Source organism: Triturus cristatus, chromosome 7, assembly GCF_964204655.1.
Source record: "Triturus cristatus chromosome 7, aTriCri1.1, whole genome shotgun sequence".
Classification (NCBI taxonomy): domain Eukaryota; kingdom Metazoa; phylum Chordata; class Amphibia; order Caudata; family Salamandridae; genus Triturus; species Triturus cristatus.
In genome coordinates this window covers 1,019,558,642-1,019,583,391 of record NC_140590.1, presented here as the reverse complement: position 1 = coordinate 1,019,583,391, position 24,750 = coordinate 1,019,558,642, and the positions used below count along the sequence as shown (strand labels likewise).

General features: G+C 44.4%; 1 protein-coding gene across 4 annotated transcripts in view; it reads right to left on the bottom strand.

The window, feature by feature from the left end:
• Positions 1 to 1,338: 1,338 nt before the first annotated feature.
• Positions 1,339 to 24,750, bottom strand: part of LOC146811030 (E3 ubiquitin-protein ligase RNF14-like) — a 172,030-nt gene continuing 148,618 nt past the window's right edge. For all 4 annotated transcript variants that reach the window (XM_085618075.1, XM_085618076.1, XM_085618074.1 and 1 more), the window contains one exon: positions 1,339 to 3,459. In XM_085618075.1, the coding sequence (XP_085474201.1) occupies positions 3,453 to 3,459 (7 nt within the window). In that variant the 3' untranslated portion in view covers positions 1,339 to 3,452. The remainder of the gene's footprint in view (positions 3,460 to 24,750) is intronic.

The window sequence follows — 24,750 nt, the reverse complement described above, 5'->3', positions numbered from 1 at the left end:
CCCATACACAAACAGACTTACTTCAAACTCCTCACACACACCTACAAGGCTCTACACAACATAGGCCCTGTTTACCTCAACACACACATCCACTTCCACCAAACCTCCAGGCACCTCCAGTAAGCTGGATCGCCACCAACCCTCCAGGTACCTCCAGTAAGCCAGATCTCTCACTCGTGCACATCCCTGCATGCACAAGAACAGGAGATTGTGCCTTCTCACACATCGCCCCAAAGGCTTGGAACAAACCCCACACCACATCAGGTCCTCTGTGTCGCTCCTTGAATTCCACAAAAACCTAAAGATGTGGCACTTCGATTAACTACAGGCAAGCCCCCGCCTACTTACCAGCAAGAGCCTCAATACCCTCACAGGTGATTAGCTCACTATTAAAATCTACATAGCATCGCATAGCCAGCTATAACGCAGGGGTAAAATGGGGTTTAAAGCAGATATACCAAATAGTGCTAAAATGGGTTGATCCTGGTAAACTTTAAAAAAAACTGAAAATTGAGTGGCATATGCTGGGACAACAGTATTATTTTACTTGTTTAATAATGTCTATAGTTTAAATATTGAGACCAATTAATGTGTGGACATAAAGTTGCATTCCAAACACACCCCAAGGGACACAAATGGTAGTACAATTCTTACAAACTCATTTTCCTGTAACTATGAAGGCATTGAGCAATAGATGTACCTTTTGAAACATACCTTGTTAATTCATATGGGGATTTAAAAATATAGCTTTAGGAAATACATCCTTGAGGGTCAATAGTAAATGAGCTATGATTGTAGTAGTTATTGCCTCTAAAGCGTGCCAGATTTCTTGACAGCTCTTTTTTCGAAACAGGTTAAAATTAATTTTTTTCAGCCTAACTTTTTTTACTACTGTGTCTGTGGACAAGCTAACGTTTAGCATTTGCCAATGTTTGGAAATTAATGTACCCACATAGCTAGTGCAATTTGAGTGGATATACTCATACATGTAATTGTATGCACTTTATTGGTTTCTTAGGGCCACGGAGATGGAATCTGGTTGTTCTGCTCCTACTGGCGGCCATGCTGAACCAATAGATACAGTAGGCATTGAAAGGTATTGTAACTAAGCAGCTAACAGAGTTTTGCAGCATCAATGTACTAGAAGCCAGGAGTTGTCATTACTGTCTTAATACTCTTATTTCCACAAGGGAGGGAAGTAATTAATGCAGAGGCTCAAATCAGTCACACACTAGTAACCACCAGTATTCTTCGCAGCAGTGCTAACTGCCCCGCATACTAACAGAGTCACAAATGTACTGAGCAACATCGGATAGTTAATTCATACTCACCCACAACTTTTTTCCAGTGGTAAATAATTTTACTTTCATATAAACAATATAATTTACAGATCATGGTAAAAATATTAAATACAATTTGATAACATACAATAACATTCATTAAATAAATATTGATTTTAGCAATATTTTACACTCTATTTCAGATTTTTCTCTTTAATAAATGCACAGTCCTGGAAGTTGAGTTAAGAATACATGTGGTAGATATCATGAGAAAATGTAATTATTAAATATAAAAAGACGTGGGGTTGTAACTCTAGTAAAATTAATCAATGCAGTTAGAATGTCGCCAGGCAATCAGAATGTTCCCCTCTTAATTGTATTCCCTTGCAGTGTTCCGTTAATTCCCCATACAAGTGTAAACCTTGTCTAAAGCAATCTAGCTTCAGAAATTTGCAAGCAGATGGCTTGGGTGAGCTCTTGTGGTTGACTGACTGAAATCCATAATCATACATTTGCAATATTTCATATTTAACACTGTAGCTTTAGAACTGAGTGATGATACAACAAACAAGAGACATATGAATAAAATATTTTCGAGGAGTTGTATGTACATGATTTGACAACATGGATACATTTACACATCTTTTCTAACATCACTAAGGTAGGTTTACAGCATGATTAGAATTGAAGACAAAAATGGAGGCAGCACCAGGGATGAAGTCACACTAGAATCAAATTAGTCTTTTTCCAAATTCCTTTATTCTTCTTTTTTAGATTAAAATAGCAGGACAGAAGTTGGAAATAGGGTTGCTATTTCCAACACCGGATCCGTATGCACGAGTTGCCGCTCGTTATAGAAGACGCTTTGGATGACAACGACTGAGGTCTATCATAACTTCACTCGTTTTGAGGGATCTTTGATTCTACGGTTGACTGGTTTTATAATTCTTGCTTTGATCGGCTGAATATTGCCTTGATCCTTCGAATAATACGTGGTCTTTACACATAACAAATATCTTTCCCTGATGAAGTTCCTATTTAAGGAACGAAACGCGTTGGCTGTTGTCCTGCTATTTTAATCCAAAAAAGAAGAATAAAGGAATTTGAAAAAAGACTAATTTGATTCTAGTGTGACTTCATCCCTGGTGCTGCCTCCATTTTTGTCTTCAAATTGTGTTTCTGGATCACCAGTGAGACCTCTTGCAGCAGGTCTCAGAAGGCCAATGGCACAGGACTCATGATACTCTTTTTGGACATTAAGATTGAAGTGCTTAACTTATAGTCAGCTGCATCTCCAGTGATTTTCTTTGTGAAAAGCATGATTAGATTTGCTTATATAAAGTATTTCATTAGAGGTTATGTCTCTTTGTTGCCTGAAGGTACAGACAGCTTTCATTTAATGGCTAGTATATTCTACTAGAGCAGACTGCAAAATATTGAATAGTGACAAACCTGCAATCAGATCATACACTATCATCCGCAGAGCTTTAAAATGAATACATCAGTGCAAGTAGGTGAATAAAGTGTTCGCTGGAGCGCCTAAGCCACTTGCAAGAGCAACTAGTCTCTTGACATCTGATAATCTTACTTATTACAAGACCAGAACAGGGCAGAACTTTCTTCAAAAGAGATCTAAAAACGAATTTACATTTGAAGGATAGAAAAAGCATTACATGCTTTCAATTAAGTGTTCCCTTGTTTCTTCAATGATAGCATAACAAACAATTAATTCCATATCTCAGGAAATGAGCTGGTGGAGTACAAGGGTGAAATATACAGTATGGATACTTTTGTAGTTTTTTCTCTTTCATCAATCTCTTTGTACACTACTAATCAGTAACATGTAACAGAATGCTTTTTGTGACTCTCTTGTCAGTGATCTAATATTTTTCAAAAGAAATCACGTTACAAATCTGAGTAACACATTTGGGTCAAAAGTGCATAAGGTCCTCGTGTGAATTTCTCGACTCCTTAGAAGCCCTTTTTTCATTCACCCCAAAAGCGTACAGAGTGAGAACCCTACTTGAAATATTGTAACTAGAAGGGCTATATGAAGAATGGATGAAGCTGGTGTGCCGACTCTTTCTTCTTTGCGGGACTTCTTTGCCTCTTAACCCTATGGCTTGGTTTTTTCCCTCTTTCTTTAGGGCTTCATTGTTTTTTCACATTCAATCACGGCCTATAAAAGATATGAGATAAAACGGTATTAATTAGCAAAAGAGATCATAGTTCCATAGTCTTATTTTATTTTTTGGGGAATATGGTGAGGAATCATTCAACATGCTTTAGGCGGGTAAAATGGATTACTGACAAAGAAAGAAAAGCCTTCCAAAGTTACACCTGCCTAATTGCCTTACTAATTAGAAGAAATCCTTAAGCCCACCCCTAAACAAATCAACCCAACCCAATATACTCTAACACCGCTTAGAGTTGTCTCCAATCGCTTTAGCTCTGTTCATTCTGTGGACCTCCCGGTCTCTTACCAAGACTGCTGCAACTTTATTTTCTATGCATTCACATATTCCCATACCTGAATCTACCTTTCCACTGGCAAGCTTGCCTGCACACTGGGTCAGGGTTGACTACTGACTTAACAGTCTTTTACTCATGTGGATCAATTGTCTACTGCTAAGCCTGCCTGCTACTTATTGCAGTTCAAAAACATCTTTGATTGATTTAACTCTCTTCACATATGCATGCATCCAGCTTGTTCAAAGCACACGTGTGGTGCATTATTTCAGGAGGAGGTGGATGCAGCAGCTATAAGATTGTGGATTAACTTTCTATTGCTCCCACTCACAGAAGGTAACATTCTATTGCCGGCAGTACTTCTTGAAGTGCCCAAGATTAGGCAGAGAGGACTCGGAATAATCCTCAGAACAAATGCCTTACAGACCCTAGACAACCAAAAATCAAATGTCCTCCAATTATACAAGCAAGAATAGTTAATACACCATCAACTCTATACTCATTGCTCAATCATAAATCTTTCTTCAGATTCCTGGTAGATAAAATTGCATCTTTCAATCATGCAAAACTAAATCAACCAATAAATTAGGTAAGTGTCACTCACTACAACTGGAGATTATAAAACCTAAATTAAGGAAATGCTAAATGGCCTGGTAGAAATTCACTCTGGAAGTTACTGAAAAAGAAATAAGACATGCGATAAAAAATATGTATGCCACTTTCTCACCCAACAAAATCTTTTTACACCCGGAAAATCAAGAGACAGGCAACACAGGAAAGAACATATTTAAGATCATTTAATATATTGCAATTCCTGCTCCCTGCCTAACTATGGGCATCATTACGATGGCGGGCGGACATAGTACGCTTGCCACCATAACGGAGCGCGGGATCAACCACCGATGCTGCGGCGGTCCCGCCAAGCACATTAGGATGCGCCCGCCACAATGGCGGGCGCACTCTGGGTCTTATACATTGCAGGTGGATCTGCTGGCTGCAGACCCGCTCGCAATGTAAAAGGACTGTGCACAGCCTTGCAATGCACAACAAGGCAGGCACCACATGGTGCCTGCCATGTAGTGCACTGCAATGAGGGGGGTACCATAGGTACCCGCCATGCACTAGCAGTCTTCAAACCTCAAATGGCGTGGACAGAGATCCTGGGCTTCTCCTAGAGGTGAGGAACAGCCTGCGCAGACAAAATACAGGACAGAGAAGAGGAGCGGCCATCTTGTGTTCACATACACCCAAGAGTCCTACAGAGCAGCACCCTCACATGAGGAAGAGGACTGCCATAATTGCAGCACAGGCAAGGTGAAGTTTTGGCAATGTGCTGGCCCAGTAAACACCACAGGAAGAAACATTATGGACTCAGGCCAAGGAATGATAAGGGCATACGTCGTAAATGATAAGCTGTACAAAATGACGTCTCACTTAAAATGATCAGCACCCAGTCTGGCATACGACTCAAATATCAACCTATCTAAGGTACTATGACTCTGGCATACGACACAAATATCAACCTATCTAAGGTACATTGACATTGAGGAAAGGTTTTCAGGCCATCAGCATAAAACTAAAGTTACAATCTCTTATGTAAGACGTAAAGATTGCAGTATTCTCAAAACTGGAAGACTGGCAGGACAAATGAACAGACCACACAACAAACTAGAATGGGAAAAATGGTGGCTATTAAAAAATAAAAAAAAAGTAAATGGAGTGCCTTACGGTCAAATATAAGTGTTTATCTCCTGCTAAAGAGGAGAGGAGCATTTGCAGTGAGGTGGGGATGGGGTAGAGGGGGTTCTAGGATTCTAGGATTCAGGAAAGGGTGGTGTTAAGGGGCAGTAAGGGGACTGTAGGGTTCAGGAATTAGTAGCGTTAAGGGGTAGTTAGCGCCTTTTAGGGTTCAGGGATGGGTAGCATAAGAAAGATAGTAAGGGGCTTTTAGGGCTTAGGGAAGGATAGCGCTAAGATGTACTAAGGGATTTTTAGGGATTTAGGGAAAGATTCCAGTACCAGAATTAAGGGGCTTTTAGGTTCAGGGAAGGGCAGAATTAAGGGATAGTAATGTGTTTTTAGGGTGCAGGGAATCTAGCATTAAGAAGTAGTAAGGGGATTTTAGTGTTCAGAGAAAAGTAGTATTAGGAGTAGCAAGATCTTCTAGTATTCAGGTAAGGTTGTGTAAAGGAGTGGTCAGGGGTTTTTGCAGGATAGTATTAAGGCGTAGTAATGGATATGCATTGTTCAGTGACTGGTAGCGTTAAAAGGTAGTTAGGGCTTTCGGGGTGGAGGGAAGGGTAGCATTAAGAACTAGCAAGGGATGTTTAGGATTTAGGGAAGGTTAGGAATAAGGGGTAGTTCACAGTTTTCTGGGTTCAGGAATGGGAAGCATTTGCAAAGCCAATAGTTCTTGCATCCGAACCTACTGGCTTTGCAAATTCTTGTGGCAATCGTGACCAAGATCGGTAAAAGGCAAAATGCTTTTGCTGATGCTCTTTGGCATCATAAAAAAGAACCCCAAAAGGTGCGATGATGTGTCTTCTGTTGGTGCTTGTGTCATTCTTTAGACACACACGTACATCAACACACCATCTTCAAATTACCTGTGTTTGATTCAAATTCTACTCTTCACAGATAAAATAATACTGCACTTGAAACGATGTTTCGAAACATTTAGAAGTGTGTTTATCAACCTGTTTAAGTTATGCCACATTTTTCGTGAAGCACCATTTTTTAAACAATGGATGAACATTTCTGCTGCTCTGTTCAAATTGCTCCTTCTCATTCCCCCTCCCAATCAATGTACCCCCCGCATGTCATATCTCCTACTCTTTCTGCAGTCTCTGCGGAGCACAAGGTACAGTGACGTAATTGGTTAGGTTCCTTCACGTGCAAATACTGTGAATGAAACTTTTTCTTGTGCTGTATGTAAGAATTTGAAGGCCTTCCGCTGTAGTATCCTGATTACAAGCCTAATAGAAAATCACTGGTGTATGGGCGTTTGTTAGACTAATGTATCATAATCGTGTGCATCTCCTGAGAGCAACAGAGGAGAACGTGGGTTACTTCTAATGTGAATTAAAATGCCGTTTAATGTTCTGATTTGCTAGCAATTACAAGTCATACCACTGTAAGTTTGCCGGGTTTCTCTTGTGATACAAACTATTAGAATTTAGGGACTTTGCAGATTCTCAGATGATCTTAACTTAGCATTCATTGATTTCTGATGATGTACTCTGCATTATTACCTTCATGGCATTTAACGATTATCCTATACCGCTCGACTATTACGTTCTTTAACTGTTCTTCAATCTCAAACTTAGTTGTTGCGTGGGCCCGGTTCGATTTTAGTCTGCTATTAATGTTGGGCCTAATACTGAAGAACAACACAAGAACAACCATGTGGCTGAAAAATGTAGTCAAATATTGGGGCTCGGCCCCCACTCAATTATGCAATTTACTGCCATTATTAGAATTAATGTAATATTCATAAGGAAGGCAATCTGCAGACATCAATAAAAACTCAGTTAAAAGGAGTTTTTGAAGCACCACCAGTAATGCACAAATGCAATAGGACAATTTAGTGCAAGTTGCATAGTTTGTGAAAATACAAATTCTACATCACTCCCGAATGACACATCTGCCACTTAATCGGCGACTAAAAAAATATATATTTTAAGTGTACTAAAGTGCTGTCTTGGAGGTGGCCCTCCAAAAAATGATATGAGTTGAAAAAAGAACTGCAGTGGATTGTGGGGCAACGAAGGAGTGGTGCGACCAGGTGGAGGAGAGCAACGGGGAGATCAGCCCGCCACTGGGTACAGTGGAGATACAAGAAGTCTCGTCCACACAAAGACAACATAGACCGGGGGCTTCCTGTACAGGGCCCTTACAATGACTTTCTCTAGTAAATCTCTAAGGGAACAACTATCCCCATGCTGTGCTCACTTAGGAAACGCTTACACGCAAAGAAGTGGCCTCCTTATCCGAGGGACAAAGCAACAACAGTACCCACCATGAAATAAAATAAGCCACACACTGTAACCCTGCATACTATTGCCTAACAGTTTGCCATACTGAAGTAAGGTAGTCTCCCTCTGTAAAAACCACTAGGACATCAAAAGCACAAAAGGTGATGGGAGGAATGCTTTAAATGTGTCTAACCACTGGCAATCTCTCAGGGTAGCACTCCAATCCATTTTTCCTTTGCCGACCATGTGACCTCAGTTTGGACCAAGCCATATGCATATCAGTCTTGACCCTGCTCCAATAGAAACAGTCTAGCCCAAACTGCCAGGCCAGGTCCTTCTTGAAACGGAACACAAGCAATCCAAGACCAGTTTTGCCCTGATTGGATCTCATCATTCACGTGTAGCTAGGCTGCAGTGGCACAGTGAGCACTGGACCCATGTCTGGGCAAACCCTTGCCATTTAGGGTGGTATATCACAAACACAAAAGTTGATGGGAGGAATTTGTCTTACTGGCAGTCACTTAGGTAGCACTCCAATCTATCATTTTTTTGTCCACCACATCACCTCAGTTTGGACCCAATTATATGCAAATCAGTCATGACCCTGGCATGCCATGGCCTTCCTGAATAGTAACAAAAGCAACCAAAGACCGGTTTTGCCCTGTTTGGGGCTCATCAGTCAACTGTAGCTTGGTTTCAGAGCTCAGTGAGCAAGGGACCCTTGCCACTTAGGGAGGTACATCAAACCCTCAAAAGGTGATGGTAGGAATCATGCAATTTACATACAGTTTTCAATAAATTACAACCGACAGACAGATTACACAAATCCATCCAGAAAGTCTGTTCTATTGTGTTTGTAACATTGCTCTCTGTGTTATTGTACTTTGCTGCTGTTGCTAACTTCTGTTTTTGTTGTTACTGTGGTCTTGTTTTGCGCCGCTCCTGCTGTTTATCTTCCGCTTCCCGTCTCCAGCAAGTCTATCCCACCTCCCAGGACTACTTATCAAAGCCGCAAGGCTCGTCCACGCCTGGGCCATGCCCAGACCCCGCCCAGCGCCAGGAACCCTGGCTGTATCACCACCTGAAGCTACGCCACCGCCGAGCTCCAAGCCCAGGACCCAGGACTCCGCAACAACAACTACTGTTGCACTTCTCCCCAATAGGACCTTTTTCCTACCATCATTGCCTCTTCGCCTGCAACACCGAAGCACCAGCATGCCCAGCGACTGTCAGCATGCCTACCATGACTATCTTCTCCACTGCCTCCTGCTCAATGCACAATCTCTCTGCAAGCATGCCAGCGAGATTTGGGACACCTTCACCTGCTTCACCCCCTACGTCGTCATCTTCATTGAGACCTGGCTCAACCATGCATCCGCACCGACATCGCCTAAGCTACACCAGACTGTTACAAGATTGCACACCAAGACCGCATCAACAAGCACAGATGGGAAATCTCCATCAGCCACAAGGAAAACATCCATTGCACCACCACCACAGACTCCCCAATCATGGAACACTTCAACTTCCATCTCCGAAACAACAGCAAAACCACCATCAGAGGCCATCTCGCGCACAGACCTTCAGGTCATCGCCCCAGCTTCTGCAATGCCATGGACTCCAAACACTACATTTTCCTTGGCAATCTCAATTTTCACCCCGACAGCCCCAACAATACCAACACCGCCAACCTCCTTGAAAGAATGAGCAACATCCACCTCACCTAATTTGTCCACCAACCCCACGCACATCCTAGGACACCACTCAACCCCATCTTCACAGCCAGTGACAGAGTCAAGTACAGCTATGTCATTGAGCTCACCTTGACAGACCACACCATCGTCCACTTGACCATTTTGGGTTCACCAGGCACCCAGCACTTCACACTGCAGCTGGAACAAGGTCTCAGAGAGCCAGTGGACCAACGCCCTCAACACTGAAAACTACCTATAACAGGCTTTCAAGAACTTCTCCGCCTGGATCACAGACTGCTTAGACAGAGCCACCCCCAGCAAACCGACCAAGCTCAAGAGGTCCTCCAAGCAGGCCAGTTGGTACACATGGAACTAAGAACCAGGAAACGCACCAGCAAATGTCTCAAAAGGAAATGGCACACCAGCATGGAGCCCACAGACCGAACCACATTCAAGACAGCCCTCAACTAACACCACCGGCTCCTGAAAAAGACGAAAAGAAGTGCCCTGGTCACTTCATTTACAGACCTCATCCTTTCTGCTGGAATTCAGAAAAAGACTAAAGACCTGGCTATTCAACGGAGGCACTCCCCCATCTATAGCAGCACTCTCAGCACTAGGATACCCTCACAGGTGATTAACTGCGCTATACAAATCCTGATTGATTAACACAAACAGACAGAGGGTTCCAACTGCGATAATTCACAGAAGGATCCTGCACAACAGCAGATTAGGGCATCCTTTGTTCTGATTATTCCAATGTCAACATTTAACTGAGGTGTTACAACTTTCCTTGGTTTTTTAACCCTAATTACCGGGATTGGAGTCTCCTTCAGAAATCTGAAGGTAACATCCATTCCTTATTAAATTAGAGGTTCCTGTGTCTGGCAACATTTCAGGTCACAGTGGGCTAGCCTTGGACATTGAAAAAGGCCTTCCTTCGCTCGGCATGAATCCTGACCGAGGCCAACTACATTCAAGAGGAATGGTGCAACTTTACATGTTTGGTCTGTTTGGTGCACTGAAAGGGAACGGGACCTTGCCTTAGCCGGAGTGCTAGAGGTTCTCAACAGCCTGCCTCAACTTGCAGAGGAACACAGGACATCAGTCAGGGCTATGATACTGACAGAACATGAGCTTCTTGGCTGGTTCTCGATGGGTAAGCATGTGTTTGCTTGCAGATGTCTGAAGTGTCTGTTTGGCTGGATAACAACTACTTATCGAGTAAGATTTTGAGAGCAAAATAGTGTATTATCTCCTGTAAAAGTGTATCCGAACATAATGCTTTAGATTTGAGAGGTGGAAAATGTATACCTATACCAGTACTGTGTTTTATTCAAATGTTTATGACCGCTTGAGGCTGTGTAGAGTGAGGTACCTTCGAGAGTACAAAGCTTTCATGAGGGAAATCTGAAGCAAACAAGCAGAGTGGTAGCAATGCTCTGGTATCTTTGCCTACTTTAGGTCCAGGGTCAAATTGGCGATGTAGGAAATGGGAAGCTACACAGTTTGATTTCACCAAATCTAACTGGATAACTTCCTATTTCCTGAATATTCTGCTCGAGAAATGATGGTGGCAAAGACATTCCAAGCCAGAGCTAAACTGGACAATGAACTCATGGCTGCACATCTTTCATATGAATTGGTATTTAAGAGCTAGTGTTATAGACCACTGGTTTTTAACCATTTGACTTCTGTGGACCCCCACTACTGGAATTCAGGGACCCCGACTGAATCACTGATGGAATCTGGGGGCGCCTCTGTGCCATTACTGCCTCCAATTACAAATTCCTTCACATTCACTTAACATTGTAAAATTTTCACTTTTCAATTCTGCTTCTTTATTTACATACACCTAATTAATCTGTTAATATTATCTAATGTTCTAAGCAGTCGCTGTCCCCCTGAGTAGGCGTCATGGACCACAGGTTAAGAACCACTGTTCTAGATTGATTGTTGTAAAGAAAAGCCTGGATTCTAGCAATGACATGAAAATGATATTATTCCAACCTTCAGTCATAATGTATACAGCAAAACCTACTGCTGACATTTTAAGGCAAACAGTAATGTGGCACTGTCATATGGTCGGAATTTTGAGAGTCTGGTCGTAGTGGCAATAGTGTGATCATTATCAAAGAGGTAGAAAGCAACTAGATATGAAGCAGTGAATTGGTTGCACAGAAACTAAAGAGGAGGGTGTCATTTACACACGAAGAAAAGGGCAGTGTTAAGGGTGGACGGAGAAACTGTATCTGACATTCGACAGCATGGAAGTCCTGTGGACGGTTTTGTTTGACTTTTTTTCCCTGGGTTATAGTGAAATCTGGTATGGAAATGTTTTTCTATTGTTACTGCTGACTGCTATCAGTAGTAAAGGAGAGTTCATCCTGCTACTGACTTTGGCAGACAGGGCGAGTTTAACACTGAACTGCTCCGAAGCTGTTCCACAAGTGTTAATAATACTTTATGGAATATCCCTCAATGAAAAAAATAGCTTGAAGCACCTTATCCTAACTCCAAAATAAGCAGAAACACATAGACGAGCTCTCGAGCCTTGTCTTCAAATGTGCCAGCAGAGCCATACATTTCAGATTCCTTTAACCTTCAGCAAAACCAGCAGATTCAGAAGAAAACCGTAGGCAAAAATGGTGATATAAGGGCTACTCTTGAAGCTTTTCCTGGTAGCTATGAACCGAGGGTGGTATGAATCTAGAATGAAAACTGAACTGGAAACCCCAGTAAACAGCCTCTGACAGAGAGCCAGAGGTTGTGAGAAAGGCTTACATGACAAATTAGATGCTTATAACAGCACATCTCTGGACCGCAATGAGCTAAGAGAGAAAAGCATTTTAGCTTATCATGCACTGCATTTAAATAAGCGCTTGTCACTGACAAACTAAAAGTTCATACAGACTAAAAAAACATGAAGTTTGTGTTTGTATCTTACACCAAAGTAAATTTCATGGTCCTACTCCAGAACTTAGCAAAGGAGATCGTTTGCAACAGCAAGAAAGATAATACTAAACATGCTTATAAAAACACCATGGAAGAATCCAATTCTACCTTAGCTGCACCTCTCCTCAAGAATATTACTCTAGACAATCATTAAAAAGCCATGAAAGTATTTTAGAACTTAGAAATGTATAAACATGTTTATTTACTAAAATACAGGATTAACATTGGATAGATTTTGGTTCCAAACGTCCCAAACCTGGAGTTACAGGTACCAGGAGCAGAAGGAATTTTGCAGAAGAGATGGACTCACTCCTCTTTCTATGTTTTGGAGGAATAACATGTGGGAGTCTGTGTTTCCATGCTGATTCTTGTTTGCTTTGTACTTTCACTGAACGATTTCGGCTGCTGTCAGCACCAGGAGTCTCTGGGTAAAATATGGAAACCTGTAATGGCAAAAGAGCCACAAACTCCTGTTACCAGCCTCATTAGGATTACCAAAAAGTCCTTTAGTTAGGCCTTTAATGATCATTGGTATTGATTTATTTTCTTTTTTTTAAAAAGGCCTGCAGCCAATGGAGCTGGTCTGCGCTGTGTGTTGTCTGTGTGCTGCCTGGTGGGAATAGACATCCCAGGCATATGGCTTCTCCCTTTTTAGCGTCAAGCCTGCGAGAGCATGTGCTAGCGCATGCATCTCATTTGCAAGACACTCTTGTATACAGAAAAAGGGCTTGGAGCCCGCCTGTTGCATACCATTTGCTGGTTTGCTTGGCACTCTTTACAGCCTTCTAATTTGTCAAGACAGCCCTAAACATAATTCCCGTTCCTCTCTGTGGAGCTGGGACCAAGCACTGATTGATTGAACTTAATCAGTGCCCGTCCGAGGCTCCCAAAGTGACTGAGGCACTATTTTATTCTTTTAACTTTTTGTGCCCTGCAAATAGAAGGTGAGTGACTGGCAAAAACGTGCCCAGCAGGACAAACAAAATTGCAAAGATGTATTTTCTATAGTTAACTTTCCTTTATTTTGCCAAGTCTTCTTTTCCCACTTTGCACTCATGTTTTCTTTTGTTTTTGATCGTGGGAGCTGTTCTCAAAAGATGAGGATTATGTTATTGAAAGGCGACATTGTTTCTTTCTTATGTGTGATTTCTGAAAAGATGCCGTAACACATAATCTTGCAGTACACCCCAATCAGCCCCACTCCAATCCACGTCACTCCACCCCACACCAACCTGCCCCAATCAATCCCAGACCAATCCAATCGTCCCCACACCAATCTAAATTACTTATCCCAATCCACTCCACTCCAATTCTCCCAGCCTACCCCACTCCAATCTGCCCCACTCGAATCCAAAGCAATCTGCCCTACTCCAATCTTCCGCACTCCAATCTGCCCCACTCAAATACCCAAAAATCTACACCACTCCAATCCAAAACAATCTGCCCCTCTCCGATCTGCCCCACTTCAGTCAGTCTGCCCCACTTCAATCCAAAACTGTCTGCCCCACTACAATTCCACACGATCTACCCCACTGCAATCCAAAACAATCTGCCGCACTCCAGTCTGCCCCACTCTAATGCAATACAATCTGCCCACTCACATCCACCCTACTCCAATCCAAAATAATCAATCCCACCCCGACATGCCTCACTCCAATCCAAAACAATCTGCCCCACTCCAATCCAAACCACCTCACCTAATCTACCTACTCCATCCCAATTCACCCCATTCCAATCCACCTCACTCTAATACAATTCACCCCACACACACCCAATCTATCCAAATCCAGTCCAATCAAAAATACTCCACTCAATCTGCCCCCACTCCAAATCATCACACTTCAATCTGCCCCACTCCAATCCAAAACAATCTGCCCAACTCTAATCCAAAACAACCTGCCCACTCCAATCGGCCCACTCCAATCTGCCCAACTCCAAATCCAAAGCAATCTACCCTACTCCAGTCCAAAACTATCAGCCCCATTCCAATCCAAAACAATCTGACCCACTCCAAACCAAGCAATCTGTCCCAGCCCAAACCAAAACAATCTGCCCCACTGCAGTACGCCCCACTCCAATCCACCTCACCCAATCCAATCCAGTCTACTCCAATCCACCCCACACCAATCCACCTCAATCCAGCCAAATACAATCTTTCCCACTCCACCCCACCCCAATACACCCGATTTCATTTTACCCCACTCCAATCTAATCCACCCCACTCCTCTGTAGTCCGATCCACCCCACTCTACTTCAATCCACCCCAAACTACCCCAATCAAGTCCATCCCACTCAATCCAATCCATCCAGCCCACCACACTCCAATCCACCCCACTCCAATCCGCCCCACTCCAATCTAATTCACCCCACTCTAAACCACCCTACTCTAATCCAATCCACCCCACCCCAATTCCATCTACCTTACCTCATACTATTGATGCTGGAGCAGGACCCTACGGGGAAGAATCAAGGGCTAAATAAGGAATAAAAGGCCTGGCATTGCCCGGCAGGTATGAGAAACTTGCAAGGGAGGTGAGCAGTGGCCACTAAAAAGCTAGGGTAATTACTCTTGGGTAACCTGTCAGATGTGTACACCATTGTGCTAGCTTTGCCCTCTATTGCCTCCTCCTGCTGTGTCTGGTGCCAGTGACTCAGTCGCCAGCTGCTAGGGAAACTACTGCCTCCCGCCTCACTGCACTGTTAATACCAAAAGGAAGTCCGTAGTTAGAGGAGGTCTAAGTCTGCTACTTTGTGTAACAGACATTTTAGCCACATATAGTTTGCAATGAATGCACTACTTTTGGTGTCTTTTTATTGTGATCCCCTACTGTAAAAAAAAATCTTGCCGCCTCTGCAAACCTGCTTTCTGGAAGTGTTTTTATTGATAAATTACTTGAAAACCCCTTTGAGGTAATAGCTTCTAAAACAAAAACCTTCCTCTCCTTAGAAGATATATATCATTTTCTTATCACACCCCAAGGCTGAATGACATAATTCTGAAATACGCTCTTCCCTGTAATCCATTTGATTTTTCCTACAGTTCAACATTTTGCCTAAAATCAGGCACACATTTGAAAGGCAAATTGCGAGATCTTGCTTTTTTGTTTGACTAAGTAGAAGGGATTAAAAGTTTGGAAAATTATCATTTAAAAAGCTCGAGATTTGGGGGTGTAGACTTGGCGAGCAGTAAGATGGCCACTCGTTGAGAGGACTCTGCCGGCCGTACCATAATCCTTTAAAATTCCTGCTTATTCAAGAGCCAGTAGTACCGGTCACCCCCAGGGGTCTAATCGGGAGTGGGTTGTGCACCAGTGGAGCCGAAGTCTGGGTTCAGCTGATCCGATAGGAGGTCGCGGAGCGAAGGACGCAGAGGACGGGCTTGGCCTAAACGCTGGTGCGGCAGCGGGAGGAGAACGGGCCCTGAAGACGGAGGGAGCTGAGGCCTAGCAAGAGTGGCGCGAATCCGAAATGCAGGCGGGCTGCCGGAGATGTGAATACGGCTCTGCTCTGCACGTAAGCTCAACACGCATTACCCTCCCGCTTCGACCCTTCTGCGTACCTGCTGTGGATCCCGGGCCATTGCCTGCATCATACGCCGAGCCAGATGCCGCATTGTCACGGAGGGGACAGGAAGAAGGGAGGACGCCCCGGTGGTCTTGGTGGCTCGAGGTGAGTCGGGCCTCAGCTCTCCGTGGCGGGATTAGTGTGCACGAAAGAACTGAAGGGCATCAACACTGTGCTGCCTCAACGCAGGATTAGCCGGCGCAACATAGGAGGCCCGAGGCTGCCAGGGTGCCGACATCGATCCCTCCCACGGACACTCGGCGGTGGGTGCGAGGCTGAGCCACAAGTGTGAGCTTGTGCTTGAGTGATCAAGACCCCAACTGCATTTCTACTGTCCTGGGCGACCCCCCGATGATTTCGGGGGGTGGGGGGACCTGAAGGCCGTTCTGGCGCCACCACGGCTGGGCTGAGCGGAGGGGGCGCAGAGGGGAATCTATACGCCTGCAATGCGATCGGCAGAGTACACCATCCTCTTCATGGTGTGTGAAGGCACAAGTGGCAGAGAGTAATAATCTATAGGTAGACGCCTGAATACCTGAATGGACATGAAAGGAGGTGCTGCGACACACACATACAGGTATTGTGAATCCTCCACCAGGTCCATAGTCCTGCTGGTACTAGGGCCACCCCGTCTAGCGACATGGGGAAACATGATGCCAAACAGTCCAAAGTATCTTTCGAAAATAAGAGGCTCACAAGGCATATGGATGCAGAGGCCGACGTGGATGCTGATTAGGGGCCAAGGGAAGATGTGGATGGGCATAACAATGACCTCTGTTCTCTCCTATAAGACATGAAATCAGGCTTAAAAACAATCGACAACAAGTTGTATATACACACCCTTCAAATGGACTAAGTCAAGAAACAAGTAGGCACACATGAAACCCGCTTGGATCAGTTGAAGAACCGTGACTCTGAAGCCCACAAGTTCCAGGTCGAAACAAAGGACCAACTACTGCAAATGGACGAAGTATTTAATATTATCAGAGACAAAAACTATGACTTGGAAGCCCAATCACGCAGAAATAACCTTCGGATAACGGGCATTCCAGAAACTACAGCAATATCCAAGAAGGAAACATTTGTGGAAGAGCTATTGTGTGAACAGTTTGGCTCAGATTTCTCAGCCATGTTCACCATTGAGAGAGCCCGTCGTACTTAGGGTCCCAGGTCTCCTGTGGGGGCTCCGCCCAGACCGATCCGGGCCCGTTAAATTACTGAGGCAGCAACACCATCATGCGCCTAGCCAGAGAACGGGGCAAAATTAGCCATAAAGGAAATAATATCTTGTTCTAACCTGACTTCTCCCTAGCCGTGTAGGCGGCTAGAAGGGAATTTGCACATGTCAAATGCATCCTGTTGCAAGCTGAGATTCCATATGTCCTGTTATATCCTACTAAATTGAAGGCGACATATGATGGCTCTGTGCACCACTTCACAGATGTCAAGTTGGCCAGGAAATTTGCCAAACACGCAGGGGGTCAGAAACGTGCTCCAAAGACTGCTAGGAGCTGTCCCTCAGACACTGGACTAAATGATAATGACTACAATTTTTCATAATGGAGTGCCGCAGAACGCAACTATCTCTTGACAATTCTGAAAGTATGAACTTCTAAGTTTATTCTGTGGTGGCACCAGATCCTAGTGGAAACACAACTAAAGATGAAGCCGGCAATCACGACCAGCCCAACACTCTGTCATTGATTTCTGGCCCTTCCTCAATTGAACGGCCACCGCGCCCTATGGCAGTGTTGTAAGCCGGTGAACTCATGCCGCCAGTGAGAGCTCCAGTTTCTAGTCCCTATGCTTGTTGCTGGGGCACAGTGTTAGGTTTGTTTGAAGGGGAGGGCCATTTTGCACAACCTAATAGGGGGTTGGTGTCGGTGGGATGGGGTTTTTATTGTAGCTGTTCAGGTCAGAGCGTCACCACATCAACATGTACTAAGATACCTTGGGTCACATCACATCCTCAGGAAGGTTCAGCAGCTAGGACCACACTCATGCGGGAAGTTAGAGCATACTGGTACGTGCAAAGACATAGAGAAGATCGCGGAGTCTGGAAGTAACCTTATACATTCCCATACACACCTCAGATTGATATGACATCATATAATTACCTTACCTGGAACATCCGAGTGTTAAATGATTATAGGAAAACCAGACTCACACAGTCCTACTGAACCAGGCATAACATAGACATCTGTTTTATTCAGGAGACACAGCTGACAGTACCTCCTCCATCAAACTACAGTACAAGAGATAGGGAAGTATTTACTCATCTCTATTTTCTAATTATGCTAGAGGGGCTAGAGGGGTAGCTCTACTAATAAGCCAGGGACTGGTATAGACAACTGAATCGCATATCGACCCAGAGGGTAGATATGTTATACTGGGTGGTATTTTAGGGACTGTGAGAATGACTATGGTGGCGATATATGGGCGGAACACCGACCAGCCTGATTTTTTCCATGGCATATGGATGTAAATTAACTTAATAGGATGCGACACCATCATCTGAGGAGGGCATTTTAATGCCGTCTTAGACGATGCCTTGGATAGAATGGGAGTCTCTTGCAGGTTACACCCCAGATCGAGCAAAACTCTCAACACTATCATATCAGATGGCAACTTAAATGACATATAGTGGCAATGGCACCCTGGCACGGCTGAGGGCACCTGCATTACGGCACACCACAACGCTTGGTCCAGGTTAGACTACTGGCTAGTGTCCAGAGACATAGGGGCATGGACGATGGGTGTTACCCAGGACACTATCAGACCATGTCCCCTGCCGCTTGCAACTGACCATCCCGGGACTACTGCAACGGGCATTTAGCTTGAGACTCCCTCTTTACGCCCTTTTGGATGCAGTGTTTCAGGAAGAAATAAGGGGAGCCATAGAAGAATATTTCGCATTAAATATAGGGTCTGTATCTTCTCAGGGCTCACAATGAAAGGCCTTTACGGTCATAATACGTGGAAAATGCATAGCTCGACAAGCTGGGTATTGAAATCAATCAGGCAATCCCTTGCAAATTTAGTACCAGCATTAGAAGATATCAAACTGCAATACTACGCCACCGAGAATTCGAGTCTTTTAGCATCACTCAAGAAAAAGGTTATAGAGTTCGAAGAGGGGGCACAATGGGAGGGGAAATTCCTGGGTAAATACACCCTAGCTAGACGGGATGGTGAAGGAAATAGACCGGGCATAACCCTCGTTACTATTTTCCAAACGCCACATAATGCTGCATATATTACAGAAATCTTAGATAAGAATCAAGTGCATATCAGGGTCCCTCAGGAAATTTTAGCTCATCTCACGCAATTTTATTCCACTTCATACTCACTCCTCCACCTCCTCTGCAGTACTGGAGGACCTTCAGTCCTACCTAGATTCCACTGAACTGTCATGGTTAGAGAGGACACATAGGGCCTACCTGGACGAACCCTTCACTACTGGCGATATTATACAAGTCATTATTAGTCTGCCTTCCGACAAAGCCCTGGCTTGGATGAGCTCACTACCGCCTTTTATAAATGCTATGCACCTCTACTAGCACCCCATCTCTTGACAGTGTATGAGGAGGCACAGGCGACTGGTTTTCTTCCTCCCACCATGCGAGAGGCGATCATGTTGTCACTGTTAAAACCCGGGAAGCCCCAGAATGAGCAGCATTCGTTACATCCCTTATCGCTGATAAATATCGATACTAAAATGTATGCTAAACTACTTGCAAATAGATTTCAGCCACTCCTTCCTTTAATAGCTAGACCTGACCAATTGGGCTTTACCCCCGGAAGATCTATGGCTCATAACCACCACGTCTTCTTTACTCTACTGCACTACTTAGATCCCCACACACAGGCACTTTCAGCACTCCTAGATGCCACGAAGTCCTTTGACCCTTTGGAGTGGCCGTACCTGTTTGCTGTTCTGGCTAGGCTAGTAATTAGCCCGACATTTAAAAAAAAGATTAAACTGCTATACTCAAAACCCACAGCCAGACTTCGGTTTAATGGCCTGATCTCGCCCCTGTTTCCGATTACTTGGGGCACAAGGCAAGGGTTTCGCCAATGCTATGGAGCCGCTAGATGCCTAACTCAGGCAACACCACGTGTCCAGGGGGTTGGGGTTTACTACGAGAGGGCTTATCATTTTTCTATATGCAGATTACATCACTTTATACAATAATAACCAGGTGGAAAACATACACACGATCCATCCCGGAAATTCTTAAATTTGGAGGGTTGTGGGCATCCATATTAACTGGGCTAAATCAATCTTGTGCCCGTTGACTAAAAAAACTACACCCTTTATGTCAGAATATCCCCTTAAATGGGCAGAATGTCCGGTATGATCCCTGGGGACCTGGCCGAGCTGTAGTGAGCAGGAGCTCTGGAGTGTGAATTACAGATGGGCTATATCCTGGTTGGAGGGAAAGGTAGTTACTTGGTCTAAATTACCGCTATCCCTGGCTGGAAGAATTGTGGTAGCTAAAATGATTGTTTTACCAAAATTCTTATACATGTTCCTACATCTCCCTCTCCCACTTACTCAAGCCTTTTTTTAAAACATTGTGCTCTCTCTGGTATGGGCAGGAAATCAGGCTTGCATTTCGTGTGAACTCCTAACACTCCCCCGGTCCAGGGTGGCCCGGGCGCTCAGGACATTCCGCTATAAGCATACTGTGCGCAGGCCCAATTTCTACACTACTGGCTGCACCCGATCCCGTTTCAGCCTCATGTTGCGGTGGAGTTGGACCGGAAGACACCTATCCCCCTTCAAGCAGCACTCTATAAGCCATACCGACACCTTCTGAATGAAATAAACACCGTTCAAACACTCTGATGGGCATGGGAGGGGCTGTGGAATAGAGCTCGGTTAGAGATACTGTATGACCCCTCTGTTCCATTGGCATATAATCCACAAATTACTCCATTGGAAGTTAAAGGGAATGTAGCTCTGGCGAGACAGTTAGGCATGAATACATTTGCGGATCTATATTCAGACAATAACTTTTATCCCCCACCATCAGCGCATGGGGGGGCCCCACCAAGTTTTTCCAAGGTGTTCCTGTACCATCGCATCCGTGCAACATATCGCTAAGTACACAACACTTTACCCAGTCCCCACCTACACTACAGGCCCTTGAACACATAATAGCGGAACCTTCGCCGGGCAGGCCCATCACGCAGCTTTATAATATCATGCAGAACAATTCCCCGGTGACTAAGCCAAAAGCACAGCTTGGGTGGAATGCAGAACTGAGCCCACAGGTTACGGCTGAGCAGTGGGCGTTTTGTTGTGACCAATTTCAAATGCTGTCCTCAAATTACAAGTTAAGACTGATTCATTTTAAGTTTCTGCACCGTTTCTACAGAACACCTACCCAACTCCACCGTATGGGAATCTGTCCAGATATTAGGTGCTGGAGGTGCAGCATAAACAAAAGGATCCACCCGCAAGTACAATAGATCAAGAGTCTCCCGTTTATACCATGTGTATCCCACGGTCGTGGAGAATACACATCAGTTGTTAAAATACCCCTCACACACCAAAAGGGCCCTTGGTGTCATGCTTCATCATAGGGGTCTTCCCGCCCCTCTACGGGACGGGGCGTGCTACGACCTACGTATACGTGGGAGCACTGTTCTTAATGAGACTACTATGTGTAGTGCAAGGGTGTGCAAGGAAGGGTCAGGAGTGAATGGAGAGTGATTTAAAAAATACCTGGCTCTCTGGACTGGGAAAAAATTTATTCTGCCATCTAAGCTGGTATTAGTAAAAAGGTGGGGGAGGAGGGTGTATGCCTCAATGAGCTTGACCTCCTGGTGTCGACATGTTTCGAAGCTTCCCCATGCTTCTTCGTCAGGACCTTAAAGATCCCTTCCAACGACGCACTGTGATGTGGTAAAAAATAATGGGTGAAAAAATCAAAGAGGAGGTAAATAGCCTCCAAGAGTTGGTAACGCCCCAATGGGTCTTACATACTCCTATTAACTTGCTGCAAAAAGAACAATATCCTCATGAGCTCAAATACCGAGTGGTAGGAGTGCCAAAATAGGCTACGCCTCCAAGGATCAGTGTCCTGCCCAAATAACCACCCCGGTGCAGCACCACATCCACAACTTTCCTACACCTGGCCTGGAGCTGCCCCTCCATTGCGAGTTATTGGGTAGTCATATTCAACACGATCTATGAAATCCTGGGGGTACAAGCTGAACCCACACCATTACTGGGGTTACTAGGTTATGTGAAAGATACTCCGGTGGGAGCCCATATACTCCATGCTATGCTATTATTATTGACGAAATGCTGGGTTGCCATGCACTGGGGGAAGACGAATGCCCCATTGGTTAAGGCCTGGATACAGGATGTCACCTTCTGCCAAAACCAGCTTTCCACATTCTGGGAATTAATGCCCACGACCTCCAGGCCCAAAGATATCTGGGGTCCGGTCCTTGAGTAGCACACACAGTCCAGTCAGTTGCTGATAGCCCATCTAACCTGGCAGATGTAGATACAACACATACGTTAAGTTTTGAGAACACAACTAGCTCCTTAACACACTCTTAACTCATCTGGAGACATGTTGGAGACCATTAGAATATTGAGAATGGTGTGCGTATGAGATATCTCGGATTGCACTAATGTACTTTAGGCCTACTGCCTAGGTGTCCTTGTATAGATTTGTGACTGATGCTTTGACCTCTGAATGCTCTATTGGGGTTAATGTTAAGTTAAAGCTCATTATTCGTCGCTTGTATGTGTCGCTTCACATTAAGCAATGTGACAATGTATGTACTATTTTTAAATGCCAATAAACAATTATATAATACCAGATAGAAAGAGAAAAAAGCTTGAGTTTTAAAATCGCAAATTAGTCACCTAATCTCTCTGAAAAGGTATTTGTGGCAGAATAATAGCAGATATATTTTTCTTTTCAACAAAGTGGTCATGCTGTTAGTCCTATCTGCTAATCATTTCGCCACAACAGGCTGGCTCTGATGGTGCTCCTGCTTGCATCCATGAAATGCTAAATGAGTAAGGACAAGTGACATTGGCATGCTACTGGTAAATCACTTGCTCTGCTTAGGTGACTATGCAGGTTTCAAGAAGGTGACGGGATTAAATAAACATAACCGCAGCACCTCTTACTTGATATATTATATAGAATTTATATAACTGATGTATTTAATTATATATAATTTAATGTATTCAAAGTTGTTCTGAAAATGGGAGGCCCCAAATACATCTTTCCGTGGGCCCCAAAGATGCTTAAAATGTCTCTGTAGTTTAAATGTACTTGCCTTGTTTGGATCCAGTGAGGCGTGAAAAATGTGGCCACTACGCATCCGTGACTGCCCATCTACCTTCCTTCAGACCTATTGTTCAAAGACAAGCAAGTGCTAGCACTAATGGTGTGCCATCAGCAGACTGAGCTGCAGGCCCACTCAAGACCATCTCAAGTTTTGAAGGCTTCACAGGAAGCTGCTGGTAGAGGACCCTGGCAAGGAAATAAAACAACAATCCCAATGGAGAAACCCACATGTACAGCCGGCCATTTTGTTTTATTCATCAAAAAGAAATTGACTCTTTGGCATTTTGTTTTTGTAAAGATTTTTTTTTAAAGTGTCGAGATGGGCCAAAACATCACAGCGCCCACTCAGCAAACTGCTCTGCTTTCAGAATGAAAGTGGCACCAGCTGCTGCCCTGCAGCAGCGGTGGCCGACATGGCTCAGAGGTGGAGGGATGGGGGCAGGGGTGTGTGGTAGGGAAGCGCAATGTAAAAAAACACTAAAAAAAATAAAGACTTACCTTGCCGCTAGGTCCTGCATCTCTGCTCCTGCTCTCCTCGTCGGACAATGCAGCATTGTGATTGGAATGAGCTTCCTGGTTCGAGGCTCAGCCAGGGAATGGGGGCCTGGGCTGTTATGCAGCCTGCATAGGGAACAGGGAAAGTGTGCATGACTGTTTAGGGTGGCCTGAGAATGCTGGTCAAACAGTCATGTGCACTTAGGAGTGAGCAAACCACTCCTCCCCTGCCCAACTCCAAGAGCAGAGCAGTCCTGCCCACTCGCCCGCCCGGAAACATAAAATGATAATAACTCAACGTTATTATCATTGTATGTTTCCTTTACTTTGCACTGCTTAAAAGCAGTGGGGCGACGCTCCTCCGCCATAGCGGAGGAGGCGCCCCTGCCCTGTAGACAGGAGGCCGGGATCTCACATTAGGGCGGTCTACCTTCAGGGAGGATGAGGCCGTGGCCATGGTCCATAAGCCAGGTGCTAAATGAGCCACTTGGAGTTTAGAGGTTCCCCTTTTGCAGAGTTGGAAATAATCCAATGAGATTGGTGACATTGTTTAGTATTTTTAACAAAAGTCATGTACTTCTTAGTTGAGTAGTACCACACATTAGTGAAATACCAGTGGCTCCACCAACCTGACCGCAGTAAAAATAGCGATGCTGAAGCTCTACTAACCTGACATACCGTTTTTTCAGGGGTCTGACTTGGTGGATGTTTAAGCTAAGAAGTTATGTAGAAGGTTGGTAGAACGTAACGCCCATAGCTAGTACATGAAAATCCTACAGGATCTATATCTTTCCTGACATTTGTAAATCTTAATCTGTCCTCTAGTGTGAAAAGTTAACTGTGGCGGGGGACTTTAAACTGGTTCCAGACTTTAGGACAGAAGTTCTATTCACTTAGATAAAGGAAACAATAATAATGCAGGCCCTCTATGGTTTCTGCAAGCATTTGGGTCTGACAGAGGTTTGGAGACGATATAATGCCCCAGCAAAAGATT